Here is a 16,428-nt window from a genome sequence, read left to right as displayed (position 1 = left end):
TCGTATGAGGAAAGGCTGAGGCACTTGGGGCTGTTTTCATTGGAGAAAAGAAGGTTTAGGGGTGACTTGATAGAGGTGTACAAGATGATTAGGGGTTTAGATAGGGTTGACCATGAGAACCTTTTTCCACGTATGGAGTCAGCTATTATGAGGGGGCATAGCTTTAAATTAAGGGGTGGTAGGTATAGGACAGATGTTAGGGGTAGATTCTTTACTCAGCGAGTCGTGAGTTGATGGAATGCCCTGCCAGTAGCAGTGGTGGACTCTCCCTCTTTATGGGCATTTAAACGGGTATTGGATAGGCATATGGAGGAGAGTGGGCAAGTGTAGGTTAGGTGGGCTTGGATCGGCGCGACATCGAGGGCCAAAGGGCCTGTACTGCGCTGTATTTTTCTATGTTCTATGTTCATCCAGGCATGTGAGGAGTATTCCATCACACTCTTGACTTGGACCTTGTAGATGGTGGAAAGGTTTGGGAAGTCAGGAAATGACTTACTTGCCTAGATTCCTAGTTTCTGACCTCCTCTTGCAGCCGCTGTATTTATATGGTGAATCTAGTTGAGTTTCTGGTCAATGGTAAACCTCAGGAGGTTGATTGTGGGAGATTTAGTGAATGTAATAACATCAAATGGCAAGGGGTGGTGGTCAGATGATCTCTTATTGGAGATGGTTATTGCCTGGTATTTTGTGGCACTTGTTAACCCAAATGTGTTGCATTGAACACAGACTGCTTCAGTATCTGAGGAATTGGGAATGGTGCCTAACATTGTGCAGTCATTGGTGAACATCCCCATTTCTGGCTTAACTTGGAGGGAAAGTCATTCATGAAGCAATGAAGATGGTTGGATCTAGGACACTACCCTGAGGAACTCCTGTAGAGCTGTCCTGGAACTGCAACAGTCATATCCTTGATATCAAGAGCAGTCACTCTCATCTCACTTCGGGAATGCAGCGCTGTTGTCCATGCTTGAACCAAGCATGGGGCAGCATGGTGGCTCAGTGGTTAGCACTGCTGCCTCACAACACCAGGGACTCGGGTTCGATTCCCACCTCGGGTGACTGTCTGTGTGGAGTTTGCATATTTGTCTGTTTTGGCGTGGGTTTCCTCTGGGTGCTCCAGTTTCCTCCCACAATCCAAAGATGTGTAGGTCAGGTGAATTGGCTGTGCTAAATTGTCCATAGTGTTCAGGGTAAATGTAGGGGAATGGGTCTGGGTGGGTTACTATTCAGAGGGTCGGTGAGGACTTGTTGGGCCAAATCTAAACCAAGGCTGGAATGACATGAGGAGCTGAGCAGTACTGGCGAAACCCAAACTGAACTGACTGGCTAGGGCCATTTCAGATGGCAGTTAAAAGTCTACCATATTGCTGTGGGTCTGGAATCACATGGAGGCCAGACTAGATAGGGATAACAGATTTTCTTTCCTCAAGTGCATTAGTGAACCAGATGGGTTTTTTATAACAATAGTTTTATATTTGTGATTAGGAAAATTTCATTGATTCAAGTTTCACCATCTGCCATGGCGGGATTTGAAACAGAGCATGAGCCAGAATCTCTGGATTTCTAGTCCACTGACAATATCATCATGCCACTGCCTCCCTTAATAAGGGAGTTGCATTTATTATTTTCTAATCTAATGGAATTTTCCTCGTAATTCGAGGGAATTTTGGAAAATTAAAACCAACACACCAACTATCTCACTAACCACTTTTTTAAGGCTACTTGGAAGAAGTCCATTGGGACCTGAGGATGTGCCAACCCACAGTTCCAACAATTTGCTGATTAGCATTTCTCTAGCTGTAAATCAAAAAATTCAATCTTTGGCTGGGATATTACTTGTATATATATATATATATATATATGAAGAAAACCCATGCAAAATACTTGTACAATTAATCTACGATCTTCTTGATTTCCGCTTTTAATTCTCCAGACTCACTTTGAATGTGTGTAGTACAACTTTGCAGTCCACCTCATGCTTACACTCAGCCAAGTGATTATACAGCTTGCTGCATTCCCTGCTGCGGGCTTTTATTTTCCCTCTTTTCATGCCATGCGTGTGCTCTGGACTTTGTCCGAAACTTATGAGTTTTACAATTGGCAGTGACTTTTACAATTCTTCCTTTCTTTGACTGACAGGTCTTGGCGCTTTGCAGCATGGAATGCTTTCCCCACACATGCCTAAGTTTGAGTTTGACTTTGAGTTTGATTTATTGTTGTCACATGTACCGAGATACAGTGAAAAGTGTTGATTTCTGTGCAATATAGGCAGATCATGTCATACATAGTGCATCAGGGTAGCAGAACAGAGTGCAGATACAATGTTACAGCCGCAGAGAAAGTGCAGAGAGATCAAAATTAACATTTGACAGGTCCATTCATAAGTCTGATAACAGCAGGAAAGAAGCTGCTCTTGAATCTATTTTTACGTGTATTCAAACTTTTACATCTTCTGCCTACAGAAGATGTAAAAGAAGAGGGTGGAAGAGAGTATAACCAGGTAACAGGAGCCTTTGATTATGTTGATTGCTTTCCCAAGGCAGAGGAAAGTATAGATTTAGCCAATGGATTGAATGCCCGTTTGTGTGATGGACTGGGCGGTGTTCATGACTTACTGCAGTTTCTCACGGTCTTGGGAAGTCCAGTTGCCATAACACACTGTGATGCATCTGGATATAATGCTTTCTATGGTGCATCTATAAAACTTGGTAAGAGTCTTTGTGGACTTGCCAAATTTCCTTAGCCTCCTGAGGAAGTAGAGATGATGTTGTGCTTTCTTGATCATCGTGTCGACACGGGTGGAACACAGCAGATTGTTGGTGATCATCACTCCCAGGAACTTGATGCTTTCGACTATCTCCACCCCAGCACCATTGATGCAGACAGGGGCAGGTCTTCCACTCCACTTCCCGAAGTCAATGACCAGCTCCTTCATTCTGCTGATGTTGATGGAGAGATTGCTGTCTTTACACCATGCCACTAAGAATTCAATCTCTTTCCTGAATTCTGTCTTGTTGTTGTTTTGAGATCGAACCTATAATGGTGGTGATGCCCACAAACTTGTAAATGGAGTTGGAGCGGAATTTGGCCACACAGTTGGGAGTGTATAAGGTGTATGGTAGGGGGCTGAGTATATAGCTTTGCGGGGCACTGATGTTGAGGATTGTTGTGGAGGAGGTGTGCCACCTATTCGTACCGATTGCGGTCTATGGGTCAGGAAGTTGAGGGTTCTGTTACAGAGGGGGAGCCGAGACCAAGGTTTTGGAGTTTAGAGATGAGTTTGTGGAGTGATTGATTTTGACAGTTCTCTACCTGTTGTGGGTCATTCATCACAGAATTCCTTCATGGACTGACTATCTCCAGATTGTTCTCTCCAATTCTGCTGTGAATTTGTTATTGTTGCTGTTTCTTCTCTTTCAATCAGAGCTTCTTTCCGAGTTTGCTGCAGGCCTTTCTTTGAGAATTCTTTTATTTTTATTGTTTTCTGACAACAACCTGGTGTCCCTAGGTCTTTATGCTGCTGCTACCATACAGTAAACTCAGGTGAGAGTGCAAGTTAACAGGTTTCATTGAACGTAACTATAGTCAAAAGATTGAGCCTGTCTCAGACACTTCACACACACACCCTGATATCACTTGTTCTGTTTCGTTATGACTTAACTCCTATTGTACATCCTCAGCAGATTTCCTTAAGGGTATAATTAACATTTAACACCACACCAATACTGAAAATGCTGAGATGCTATTTGTTGCTATTGAAAACCACAAAAGCACAATGAGTTCTGGGAAGTCAGCTTTATCGGGGACACAGAACGCCCGGTTTGTCAAAAATAGCTGTGTGGGACCCACATTCATGATCTATTACTATCAGTGTGTTGTTCTACACTTACCCTGTTAATTGCACTGTTTTAGTTAGAGTTGGTTGTTAAAAGCATAAGGTTTGCTAGAAGCACAGCTTTTTACATTAGGATGAGTATCAAAACACACCCCAGTTCTCACTGCACCTGCCTGCACTAGGGCTTGCCAAGCCCCATCTTCCTCCAACTTTGCAGATGCACCTGTTCACAACAACACCAGCCCTGGTTCTGCAATGTTGGTACTGCTCACCCTCTACCCCTGGAAGTTCTATCTCTTCTTCCCCTCACAAATATCTTCACCTCTACTCACCACCCTCCATCTTTGGCTCCTCAGTAACATCAATGTTGCAGAAAAATCAGGATTGCCAGGGGAAACAGGAAAGAAGAGCCAGGCTGGTAGGAGGAGCTAAGAGTATTGAGGGGACATTGTAAAATTAAAAGTTGAAGGTCACCTTGAAAACTAAAGACAGACTTCAGAGGAAAGGCTTTCAACTCATGACACCAAAGGGAGAGTGTGTGTTCCCAGGAAAACAGATTAATAAATGTAAATTAGGTTCACTAATATGATTCAATTAGATTTTTCTGTACTTCAAGATAAAATCACCCGTCAACTGCATTTTGTTTAGCATGTGATAAGTATCAAAGGGTTGTGTGTTCTTTTGCTTGTATGATGCAGCATATTAGTAAAAATGTCCAAGATTATTTCAATCACAGAACTGGCTTGAAATTTTTTTTGCTGAAATTTTTTGGGTATTGATACTCAAGATAGTACACACAGTTTACCACTAACTACTGACTTTAAATGTCAAATTCTCCTGATCACATGACATATACTGCTGTGATGTTCTATCAAGACATTAAGTGAAACTTTTATTAGTGTTATGGACAAGGTAGTGAATTTAAATTTTGTTTTTCCCATTTAACACCCATCCCTTGCTGAGATAGATCATAGAGTGCTCCTAAAACACTAGTTTTCAGATTTTTATTTTTCGATATAAGCCCTACAATAGAATCATTTAAAATAAAATCAAAAATAAGATTTATGAATAATTAAATTACCAAGGGAAATGCTTCACTCCACCACGCATACATACACGTGTTCAGGAAATTAAGGAAGACATGACAGGAAAGGGGATAGGTTATAACAAGACATGTTAGAATTAGAGGGCATAGGTTTATGGTGACAGGGTAAAGATTTAGAAGAGACCTAAGGGGCAAATTTTTCACGCAAAGGATGGTGCTTGTATTAAATCAGCTGCCAGAGGAAGTGGTGGAGGTTGGTACAATTACAACACTTAAAAGGCATCTGGATAGGTTTATAAATAGGAAGGGTTTAGAGGGATATGGGCCAAGTGCTGGCAAATGGGATAAGATTAACTTAGGATATCTGGTTAGCATGGACGATTTGGAGTAAAAGGTCTACTTCCATGCTGTACACCTCTATGGCTCTAAGTGACAAGCTTTGGTAAATCCAGTGATGTTTAAAAAAAACAGTTCATGTAGTTTACAACTTCCCATAGTTTAGTGCTCTGTTCCAGTTTTCTTGGTGAGCTGGGGCCTGTAGTATTCCTTCCTACAGGCAAAGTTGTAGGCATCTTTAATCCAGCAACTTGGAGACAAAGATGGAGGGTCTAAGACATGCTGCCAACTCAGCCTGGAATCCCACTGTCCCTCTGGAGGTCACATAACAACTAATCTGGAATCCCAGAATTGTACATTTAAGAAATTCAACAAGTTCTCATTTCAGGTCCAGGATAGCCCTTCTCATTGGATTCACTGCCTTTGCAATGGCAGAGAGGATTTCTATTGTGGTGAAAATCTGGGCCAATGTCATTTTATTCCCAGTATCACTTTACAAGTCACAAGCAGCCTTCCCTCTCCATACTACTTGATCCTTCACAGTGAATTATGTCATAAGTGTACAGTGATATCCAGGATATATTTATTGATAAAACAGGCTATGATAGCTATCATCAAATAAAATAAAATTTTAAAAGTACTTTGTGGCTGGCATCAGATAGATTTACACAAAAACTTATTGAGTTTTTGTAAAAACTGAACTTCACTATTGTCCTTAAGAAAAATGAAAGAGGGATTCCATTTCACGGGTTATTGGCATCAGTTTTGGAATTGGGGGGATGGGTCTGTACCGATGGAACGGTCTCCACCTGAACCGATATGAAACCAGTGTTCTAGCGAAAAGGATAAATAGGGTGGTCACTAGGGCTTTAAACTAGTGAGTTGGGGGGAAGGGAAAGGGAAAATGACAAGAAGTACAACGGTAACTAAAAAGGTAAGCAGCAGTTTAGCACATGTCCTGGAGGGCTTAAGTTCAAAGCAAAATATGAAAGAAGTAAAAAGGAATGATAACTAGGGAGGTATTATTAGAGATGTTGGAAATCATGAGGGTAATAAAGCTTGCATAAAGGCACTTTACCTGAATGCTTGTAGCAATTGTAGCAAGGTTGATGGGTTAACATCATAAATCATCACGAATGAGTATGATTTAGTAGCCATTACAGAGACATAGTTACAGGATGGTCAGGACTGGGAGTTAAATATCCAGGGGTACCAGACTATTTTGAAGGACAGACTGGAAAGTAAGGGAGGCAGTGTAGCTTTGATATTGAAGGATGACATCAGGGTGGTACTGAGATGATATAGGTTCTATGGAGAATAAGGTTGAATCCGTTTGGGTGAAATCAGAAATTCTAAGAACAAAATGTCTCTGTTAGGCATAGTCTATAGGCCATCAAATAATAACATCACATTGGGGCAGGTAATAAACAAAGAAATAGCTAATACCTGTAAAAATGGTACAACCGTTATTATGGAGGATTTTAATTTACATGCCGATTGGTCGAACCAGTTCAGTCAGGGTAGCCTTGAAGAGGAGTCGAGAAAAGCACAGCAGGTCAGGCAGCATCCGAGCAGAGGAGAGTCAAGGTTTCAGGCAAAAGCTCTTCCTTGAGGAGGAATTTGTTAAGCGTATCAGTGATAGTTTTTTTGAACGGTATTTAGTGGAACTGACAAGGGAGCAAGCTATCCTAGATCTGGTCCTATGTAATGAGTCAGTAATAATTAATGACCTCATCATGAGGGATCCTCTTGGAAGGAGAGATCAGAGTATGGTGGAATTTAGAATACAGATGGAGAGTGTGAAGATAAAATCCAATACCAGGGTCCTGTACTTAAACAAGGGAGAATACAATAGAATGAGGGAAGAATTGGTTAAAGTAGACTGGAAACAAATATTTTGAGACAGTTGACAAGCAGTGGAAGACATTCAAAGCAATTTTTCCAAGTGCTCAGCAAAAGTATATTCCAGTGAAAAGGAAGGACTGTAAGAAAAGGGGCAATCTGCCATGGGTGTCTAAGGAAATAAAGGAGGCTATCAAATTGAAAGAGAAGGAAGTGGCCAAAAACAGCAGGAAATTAGAAGATTGAGAATACTTTAAACGTCAACAGAAAGCCAAAAAACGAGCAATAAAGAAAAGTAAGGTAGAACATGAGAAACAAAAACTCGCACAGAATATAAAGTAAGATAGCAAAAGTTTCTATAAATATATAAAATGAGCAAGAATAGATAAAGTAAACATTGGTCCCTTAAAAGATAAGAAGGGGCATTTAGTTATAGGATATGATGAAATGGCCGAGGCATTGAACAGGTATTTTGCATCGGTTTTCAGAGTGGAGGACACTACCAACATGCCAATAATTGACAAAGAGATGAAGTTGGTGAGGGCCTGGAAACAATCATTATTACAGAAGAGGTAGTGTTGGGCAAGCTAATGAAGTTAAGAATAGACAAATCTCCTGGCCCTAATAGAATGCATCCCAGGGTAATAAAAGAGATGGCGGGAGAAATAGCAAGTGCACTGGTGGTAATTTTCCAAAATTCACTGGACTCTGAGCAGTCCCAGCAGATTGGAAAATAGCAAATGTGACACCACTGTTTAAAAAGGGAGGTAGACAAAAGATGGGAAATTATAGACCGGTTAGCTTAACCTCTGTAGTGGGGAAGATACTTGAGTCCATCATCAAGGAAGAAATAGCAAGACACCTCGATAGAAATTGTCCTATTGGGCAGATGCAGCAAGGTTCATGAAGATTAACAAATCTTTTGGAATTCTATGAAGACATTATGAGCAAGGTGGACAATGGGGACCCAATGGATGTGGTGCATCTAGATTTCCAAAAGGCCTTTGACAAGGTGCCACACAAGAGGCTGCTGCATAAGATAAGGATGAATGGCATTATGGGTAAAGTATTAGCATGGATAGAGGAATGATTGACTAACAGGAAGCAAACAATGGGGGCAAATGAGTGCTATTCTGGCAAGCAATCAGTGACAAGTGGTGTGCCCCAGGGGATCGGTGTTGGTACTGTAATTATGCACAATTTATACAGATGATTTGGAGTGTAGTGTGTCAAAGTTTGCAGATGACACTAAAATGGGTGGCAAAACAAAGTGTGCAGAGGACTGTGAAACTTTGCAGGGGATCACTGATGTTTTAAATGCATGGCAGATGGAATACAATGTTAATAAAAGTGAAGTCCTCCATTTTGGGAGGAGTAATGTAAAAGGGATTATTACTTAAATGGGAAAAAGTTGCAGCATGCTGCTATGCAGAGGGATCTGGGTGTCCTTGTGCACGAATCATAGAAGGTTGGTCTGCAGGTAAAACAAAGAAATTAGGAAAGTAAATGAAATTTTGTCCTTCAGTGCCAAAGGGATTGAGTTTAAAAGCAGGGAGGTTATGTTGCAGCTGTATAGGGTACTGGCGAGGTCACACCAGTCTCCTTGTACTGGCACGAGAGGGTGTGCAGTGGAGATTCACTAGGTTGATTCCGGAGTTGAGGGGGGTTGGCTTATGAGGAGAGACTGAGTAGACTGGGATTATATTCATTGGAACTCAGAAGAATGAGGGTGGATTTTATAGAAACATATAAAAGTATGAAGGGAAGATAAGATAGAAGTAGATAGGATGTTTACACTGGTAGGTGAAACTAGGACAAGAAGACATAGCTTCAAGATTAGAGGGAGCAGCGTTTGGACTGAATTGAGAAGGAACTTCTTCACCCAGAGGGTTGTAAATCTGTGGATTAGATAAAGCTAGAGTAGATTCTTTTTGAACAATAAAGGAAATAAGGGATATGGTGAGAGTGGTAGGTGGAGCTAAGCACACAAAAAGATCAGCCATGATCTTGGGTGGCAGAGCAGGCTCTAAGGGCCAGACAGCCTAACCCTGCTCCTAGTTCTTATAACCATTACACTCCCAACTTGCTCAATTTGGATACTGAAGAGGTTTTCAGGAATTAAGGGGTAAGCCACTTATAGCTAAATACCCAACCTCTGATAGCTTTCATTGCCACAGCACATACAGCTGGTTCAGTTTGGGTCAATGATGTTGAACTGAAACCAAACTGTAGAGCAAAAGTGAGGACTGCAGATGATGGGGATCAGAGTCAAGACTCAAGGTAGGCTCCATCCTCCTCTCTGACCTATCACCTTCATCCCCACTTCCATTCACCTACTGCACCTCCCTCCCATCTATCTCTCCACCCTGGAAGCTCCCTGCCTCATTCCTGAATAAAGGCTTTTGCCCAAAACGTCAATTTTCCTGCTTCTCGGATGCTGCCTGACCTGCTGTGCTTTTCCAGCACCACTCTAATCTTGAAACCAAACTGTAGCCTCCTGTATTGTAAAACTGTAATTGGTGGTCTGATTCATGTAAACAGTGAGAATCAATTCCTTTTTTAGCTGAGGTTAGGTTTGGGACCTCCATCCTTACTCTTGCCCGTGAGGCTTAGAAGACAACAGCCAGCCAGACCTTGCCCGGAGAACAGCCTGAGGATGAAGCATCAGTATGAGCAGGAACCCCATAAGCTACCTTAAGGCAGAGCTCTTCCCCAATCCCAATTGCCCCATCGCTTCATCCTCCCTACCCCCCAATTCCCCATTGCCCCATTCCTCCACCCCCACAAACCTGACCCGTGCACTTTTCAACTCCGTTGACGTCACCAGACAGGGTCCACTGTCAGTCAGCGCGCCTCAGCCAATGGAGTATGTGTAGGGCGGGGCTTGAGCCGAGCACCGCCGAACATTGCCGAGCGGAGCCGATCAGGCGCCAGCATGGAGGAGGTTGACGGCTACCTCGGTGTCAGGCTCACCGAGAGGGCTGCACCGTCGGGGCTCGTCAGCAAACAGGCGGTGGCCGCTTCGGAAGGCGACAGGAAGAGGGAGCAGGAGAAACTCTCTGGTGTAGTGAAGAATGTCCACAGGAAACTGCGCAAGAAATATCGAGAAGGTGATAATGAAGCGAAGGGCCGGGGGGTGGGGTGGTTTGGATGAAGGCAGTGAGCCCGCTTTCCTCCCCTCCCCTCCCCCTCCACCCCCCGCTGAAGAGTCTTCGGGTGGTGGGCTGGGCTGGGGAGTGGGTCGGTCCCCCACTACCCTCTCGCTCACGGTGCTACTTCACTGGAGGTTACAACCTCAACTCGACAGATCACTGATTTCTCATTCGGTTTGCTGTCATTCAGTTATCTTTCAGTCCATGTATTAATCCTCCTATTTGTGTCATACAGACAAAAACAAGTACTCGTCTTTTCAAGGAGTGTTATACTGGACACGACCTTTGTTTTTCCTCCCTGCAGAGGCTGCGAGGCCTGCTAAGTTTCTTCAATCCTTTTTATTTCACATTCTAGCGTCCATAGTATTTTTCTCTTACATTTTTTTTTGTTAGGCCATCTTTTAATTGATTTTGTGATCCTGAAGCAATTACTGATTCCGTTAGTTTCCTTGCCCAATAAATATTTTTCAAAAAGTGAGTTATGGGCACTGTCAAGTTTTCATTATATTTTGCCTTCTCCGTTTATCACATTTTATAGAGGAATAGGGGCTGTGGTCTAGAAGTTTGAATTATTTTAATGCTTGTACCCGTTAGCTGAATCAGTGTCAGAATGCTGTGAGAATTTCTGATTCACTATATTGAGATTGCAGAACACTAAGCCGATCAGGCGCCAGTATGGAGGAGGCTGACGGCTACCTCGGTGTCAGGCTCACCGAGAGGGCTGCACCGTCGGGGCTAGTGATTAATTTTGAAAACTGCCTGAACTTTTAATCTGCTGTCTACCTGATGGTAATATAAGTTGGTTGCGTTGTTGTTTATGCTAGAGAGATCCAGAAAAATCCTGTTATTATCTGATAGGGAAACATCATAAATATACTTCAATTGTGAAATGCATTTGATGGTGGTATACTACACAATACATGTTCTCAGGGCTAATACGAAAACATGTATTAGTCCAGAAATAGCATTAGCCTCTTATTGCTGGGGTGGAGTACAAGTTGATATAAGGAATGTTGTGAAAGCTTTCAAATAGAAGGCACTTCTGGCTTCCAGGATCCCTGTCTGGATGATGTGCTAATTTCTATAGAGCTTATGACGCAGGCTTGCAAAATTATGGAGTTTGCATGTATCTGGATCTTGGAGATGGTTATTTGTATACTGGCTATTTGTAAAAGAAAAACAGTTGTGCAGACCAAATATGAAACAAACAAAATCATCAGATAAAAATTTTGAAACAAAGCATGCTCATTATATTTTGTATTTATAAACATGAAGCATTGCTGAGTACTAGTGTATGTTGAATTCACTGTTTTGAGAATAGCAGTTGTAAATCTAACCTAAATAAATAATTGTTCTTTTGAAATGCTTTGTATTTGTGAGAGAACTTGGACAATTATTTTATGCAAAAAAGTGTTTCTTGCATAAACAGGCTCTTCGGCTCCTTGTCATTTAATAAGAATATAGCTGATCTAATTGTAAACCTTAATCGCTTTCCTGCCTGACCCTTTTTCAAAACAAAACAGCCTCCACTGCTGCCTAGGATAGTAAATTCCAAAGATTAACAACACTCAAACAAAAAAACCCTACTCATTCTGAAAAAGAGACTCCTTATTTCAGAAAAATGCCCCTTGGTTGTAGATTGCCCCTCAGCGGGAAACTTCTCTCTCACTATCTGCCTTGTTAAGCTTGCTCACAACTTTGCTTCAATAAGATTACCTTTCGAATCTTCTAAACTCCAATAAGTATTGAGGTCAGACCTGCTCTGCCTTTCCTCATAAAATAATTTGTTCATCCTAGGGATCAGTGCATTAAACCTTCTCATTTTCATGGCATATTCTAGTTGTGATCTCACCATAGCCCTGTACAACTGTAATAAAACTTCCCAACTTTCATACTTCACTCCCTTTGCAAAGCATGCACTATTCCAAATGCCTTCCTAATTCTTGCTATACCTGAATACCAATGTTTTACGTTTCATGTACAAGGATACCCAGATCACCCTGTGACAGACTATTCTTTCTCGATTTAGATAATATTCTTTTCCTATTGATGTGGAAAAGCACCCATTGTGCTATATACATGGTTCTTTCATCCAAGTCCATAGCAAGTTTGTAAATACTCGAGGTCTCAGCATTGATCCTTGTCCCATTCTGTAAACACTTAACTAATGTGGTAACCTTTTATGCGGCCCCATTTTTGATGCCTTTTGGAAGTCTAATACACCATAACTGCTAGTTCCCCTTTATGCAACCTGCTTGTTCTATCTTTGGTGTACATCAGTAACTTCTCAAATTGTCCCATGTTGATAGAGACATACGTGATTTTTAGAAAAGTCATGTTGACCGGTGTTGAATTAACACTGGAAATAAATAAAGTAATCATAATTCATAACAGTTAAAGATAAATGAGATTTAACTGCACTGCACATTTGTGTTAAAGTTCATAGATCATACATTCAAGTTCTCAGTTGCATAATTATGTTTGAGTTTTATAAAGTGATGAATTGGACTTCTTATGGTCTATTTGTTCAGTGTCCTATTTGTGGGATGTTCTCTTTATCCTTAGCTCCATTGCATGTTTACTTTTGTGTAGTTGTAGCAAGAGTTGGTGACATTGACAGGTGGAATTCTAGAGTCTGTTCAGGATATTGAGAAATAATGCTTCTGCCTTTCATCAAGGGAACACATTCAGTTGTTTGACTGTGTCAATGTATCTTTGCACATTTCGGACGATAAATTTCATTGCTCAATTCTGAACAGTTTTGAGCTTGTACACGTTATTGGGTAACTTCAGCATTCTAAAGAGACACTGCATATTCAGCACAAGGTCTTAATTAACTAATAAACACACTGTGTAGGTCAGCGTGATATTCTTTGTTGATGCTTGATAAAGTAGAGCATTGAAGTCTTCCATTTGCTGTTTTAAGTCTTTCACATGTTTGATAATCCCATTTTGAGATCACTTTGAGCAACAAATGTGCAACCCTGTAGTCTTAACATTGTCCAAATTTGAAGGGCTGGCTCAACAATAATCCAGCAGCATGTTTTGTAGCACTGACTGATGGAAATACCTTATTAGGATTAGAACAAGCAATTAATTTACCTGCATTTTTAGCTGTTGAATTTTGACTTGTTATAAGTGAACAATGTTATTATGACCGTCATTGTATTGAGGGAATTGATAGATACTTGAATGTAAAATTGAAGTCAGTCAAAAATGGAAAATTCCAACAGTGATGATTACATTAATTACACTGTAGTAGTGTTTTGCAAGTGGTTTTGAAGTAGACAGCTGAAGTCTCTTTAGTCAGCTACTGTTTTGATGAATAATTAGTTGTCCAGTCTATATAGCTTCAAGGCGCTGTATACTTGGAACTAGAATGAAAGATTGCAAAAAAAGCCATGGATGATATTATTAGTATGTTGATTTTTTTCAAAGGAGAAGGTCTTTGGAAAAAACAAAGTGCCACTCATTGTATGGGGGAGCATGCTTCCCTTAATCAGTAGATTGTAGGTTCAAGTCCTGCCCCAGAGCCTTTGTGTAAAATCTAGGTGGATACTCCAGTGCACTGGTTAAGAAGTGCAATCTTTTAGATAAAGTGTGAAGCCTAAGCATGTTTTATGTCTGAGATAAATGTGAAAGATCCATGACATTATTTTGAAGCTGATTAAAGGGGTTTCCCCAGTGTCTTAAAAATGTTTATTGCTCAACCAGTAGCATTAATATAGATTATTTGATTATTATTGCATTGCTGTTTTGTTGGATACTTCTGTAGTGCAATTAGTTGCCATGATTTTGACATTACAACAAAATCTTTTTAGGCAGTCCCTCGGGATAACAACATAAGAAATAGAAGCAAGAGTAGACCACTCTGCACATAAAGCTTGCCTGACCATTCAATAACCTCCTCATAGTCCTCAACTCTCCAATTATTTCAAAAATCTATCTACCTTCTCTTTTAAACGTTTTCAGTGATTTAGCCTCCACATTCTCTACTGCTGCCTTACCCTAAAAGATCTCTTTGATTTACTGTCAGATTTAAACCACCATGTAGGACCGTGTGGACTGATGTTTTTTCTCCCCACCAAGATTAGTGATGCATACACATGTTTTACCACTAACTGCAAAGTATGGTCCATTGCAAATTTCTTGATGGATGCATCTTTGTCAGTAGTATTTAGCATTTGACCCACTAATACCAGCTTAACTGGTTTATGGTTTCATTTTTTTTCCACACTACTTTCCTTTCTTAACCATCATTTAATGCCTTCCAATCTACTGGTACCATCATAGAATATGGCGGCACGGTGGCACAGTGGTTAGCCTTAGTTGACTGACTGTGTGTAGTTTGCACATTCTCCCCGTGTCTGCGTGGGTTTCCTCCGGGTGCTCCGGTTTCCTCCCACAGCCCAAAGATGTGCAGGTCAGGTGAATTGGCCTTGCTAAATTGCCCATAGTGTTAGGAGAAGGGGTAAATGTAGGGGAATGGGTCTGGGTCTGGGTGGGTTGCACTTTGGCAGTTCGGTGTGGACTTGTTGGGCCAAAGGGCCTGTTTCCACACTGTAAGTAAAGTAATCTAATTAATCTAATATGGGAAATTCTGGAAGATCAAAATACATGCATGTGCTCTTTTGAAACCCTGAAGTATCGGCCATGAGGTTCTCTGGTTAGTGTGATTTTAATCCCTATAATTTCTAAAGAACTTTAATATTAGTTATTTAAAATTTTCTCAGTCTCATCAGATCCTTGTTTCCACATAACTTTTAGCATGTTCTTCATGACACATTTTCTTTAATATCTCTACTGTTTCCTCATTCATCATTATAATTTCTCCAGTCTCTGCCTCTACTTTTGCTAATTTCTCCCTTCTATGTGCTTGTTAAAACTGTTATTGTCTGTTTTTGTGTTTTTTTTTTTCTTATTTACTCTCATTTTCACTCCTTTATCACTTTCTTTATCACCCTTTGCTGATTTTTTCCAAAGAAAATGATGTCTTTTCAATTCTGGGTGACACTCTTAGCCATAGCTGTACTAGTTTTCTTTTCGTGGGTTTTTTGTTCATAGAGGAAATGTGTCCATTCATAATTGTAAATTAAGTAATTAGGTAAATATTCACTTAGGTGCCATGTACTACATGTTACTTGACTAGTTATTGAAATATTGTTTGTTTGCAGAACACTTTCTGCAGTCAACTGTATTAGCATTTTTAAAACTGTCAGTCCCTTCACAGAATTTTTTTCATCTTGACTAATTGCTGATCAAAGATCCCATGGCCTGTACCATAGGCAAAGCATCTCTTAGCAATAGTTTAAATTTTCAGTACAGTGTACAGAGACTATTTTAGAACTAGGTAAATAAGAAAATTATTTTCACGTTGCATTATACACTAAGTATTTGAGTTACAGTAACCAGTGGGCATTTGATGTTTCAGGTATATCTTACATGATTGTTACCCTTCTGGATTTTCACATGTTACTTTATGGCTCATATTGCTGCAAAGTAGTCAAACAGCTAGAAGGTGATCGTTTAATTTGAAAGGGTTCCTGAATTTAAAACTTGGGTTATTGGTGCGGCTGAAGTTCCACGGACTGAATTGGAGATTTCGATAAGCAGTTAGAGTACAGTTGGTTCTGATAAAACACGATTGTCCTGCTCACATGCCATCTCGCATTACGAGAAAATTGCACAATAGCTGCACCATTGAAGCGAATGGCATCAGAATTGCGTTATAGCCAGTATAGGTAAGGAAAGCTCACGTCCTACAAATAAAGGTCTAATTCTTACAATTGCGTTAAAGTCAGTGCGAATTGAAGAAACGTGTTATAGCTGTATTGACTACCTCAAATCCAGCTGCCTGAGAACTGGACACTTATGCGTCAATTTTAAATTACATTGTTAAAAATTTCTTACCTGGTCAATTTGGCTAGGCCCTGCATTGGTATGGTTACTCCAAGGCCCTAAAGGAGCCTTCCACATCCATCAAAGTTTTACTTGCATATCCACTAATATCATTTATTGTATCCATTGCTCCCGATGCGGTCTCCTCTACATTGGGGAGACTGGGCGCCTCCTAGCAGAGCGCTTTAGGGAACATCTCCGGGACACCCGCACCAATCAACCACACCGCCCCGTGGCCCAACATTTCAACTCCCCCTCCCACTCTGCCGAGGACATGAAGGTCCTGGGCCTCCTTCATCGCCGCTCCCTCACCACCAGAC

General features: G+C 40.9%; 1 protein-coding gene across 2 annotated transcripts in view; it reads left to right on the top strand.

The window, feature by feature from the left end:
- Positions 1-9,942: 9,942 nt before the first annotated feature.
- tmem168b (transmembrane protein 168b) overlaps positions 9,943-16,428 on the top strand; it is a 171,876-nt gene continuing 165,390 nt past the window's right edge. For both annotated transcript variants that reach the window (XM_043709525.1, XM_043709527.1), the window contains exon 1: positions 9,943-10,168. In XM_043709525.1, the coding sequence (XP_043565460.1) occupies positions 9,994-10,168 (175 nt within the window). In that variant the 5' untranslated portion in view covers positions 9,943-9,993. The remainder of the gene's footprint in view (positions 10,169-16,428) is intronic.

Source organism: Chiloscyllium plagiosum, chromosome 19 (genome assembly GCF_004010195.1).
Source record: "Chiloscyllium plagiosum isolate BGI_BamShark_2017 chromosome 19, ASM401019v2, whole genome shotgun sequence".
Taxonomy (NCBI): Eukaryota; Metazoa; Chordata; class Chondrichthyes; order Orectolobiformes; family Hemiscylliidae; genus Chiloscyllium; species Chiloscyllium plagiosum.
This window is presented reverse-complemented; position numbering and strand designations above follow the sequence as displayed.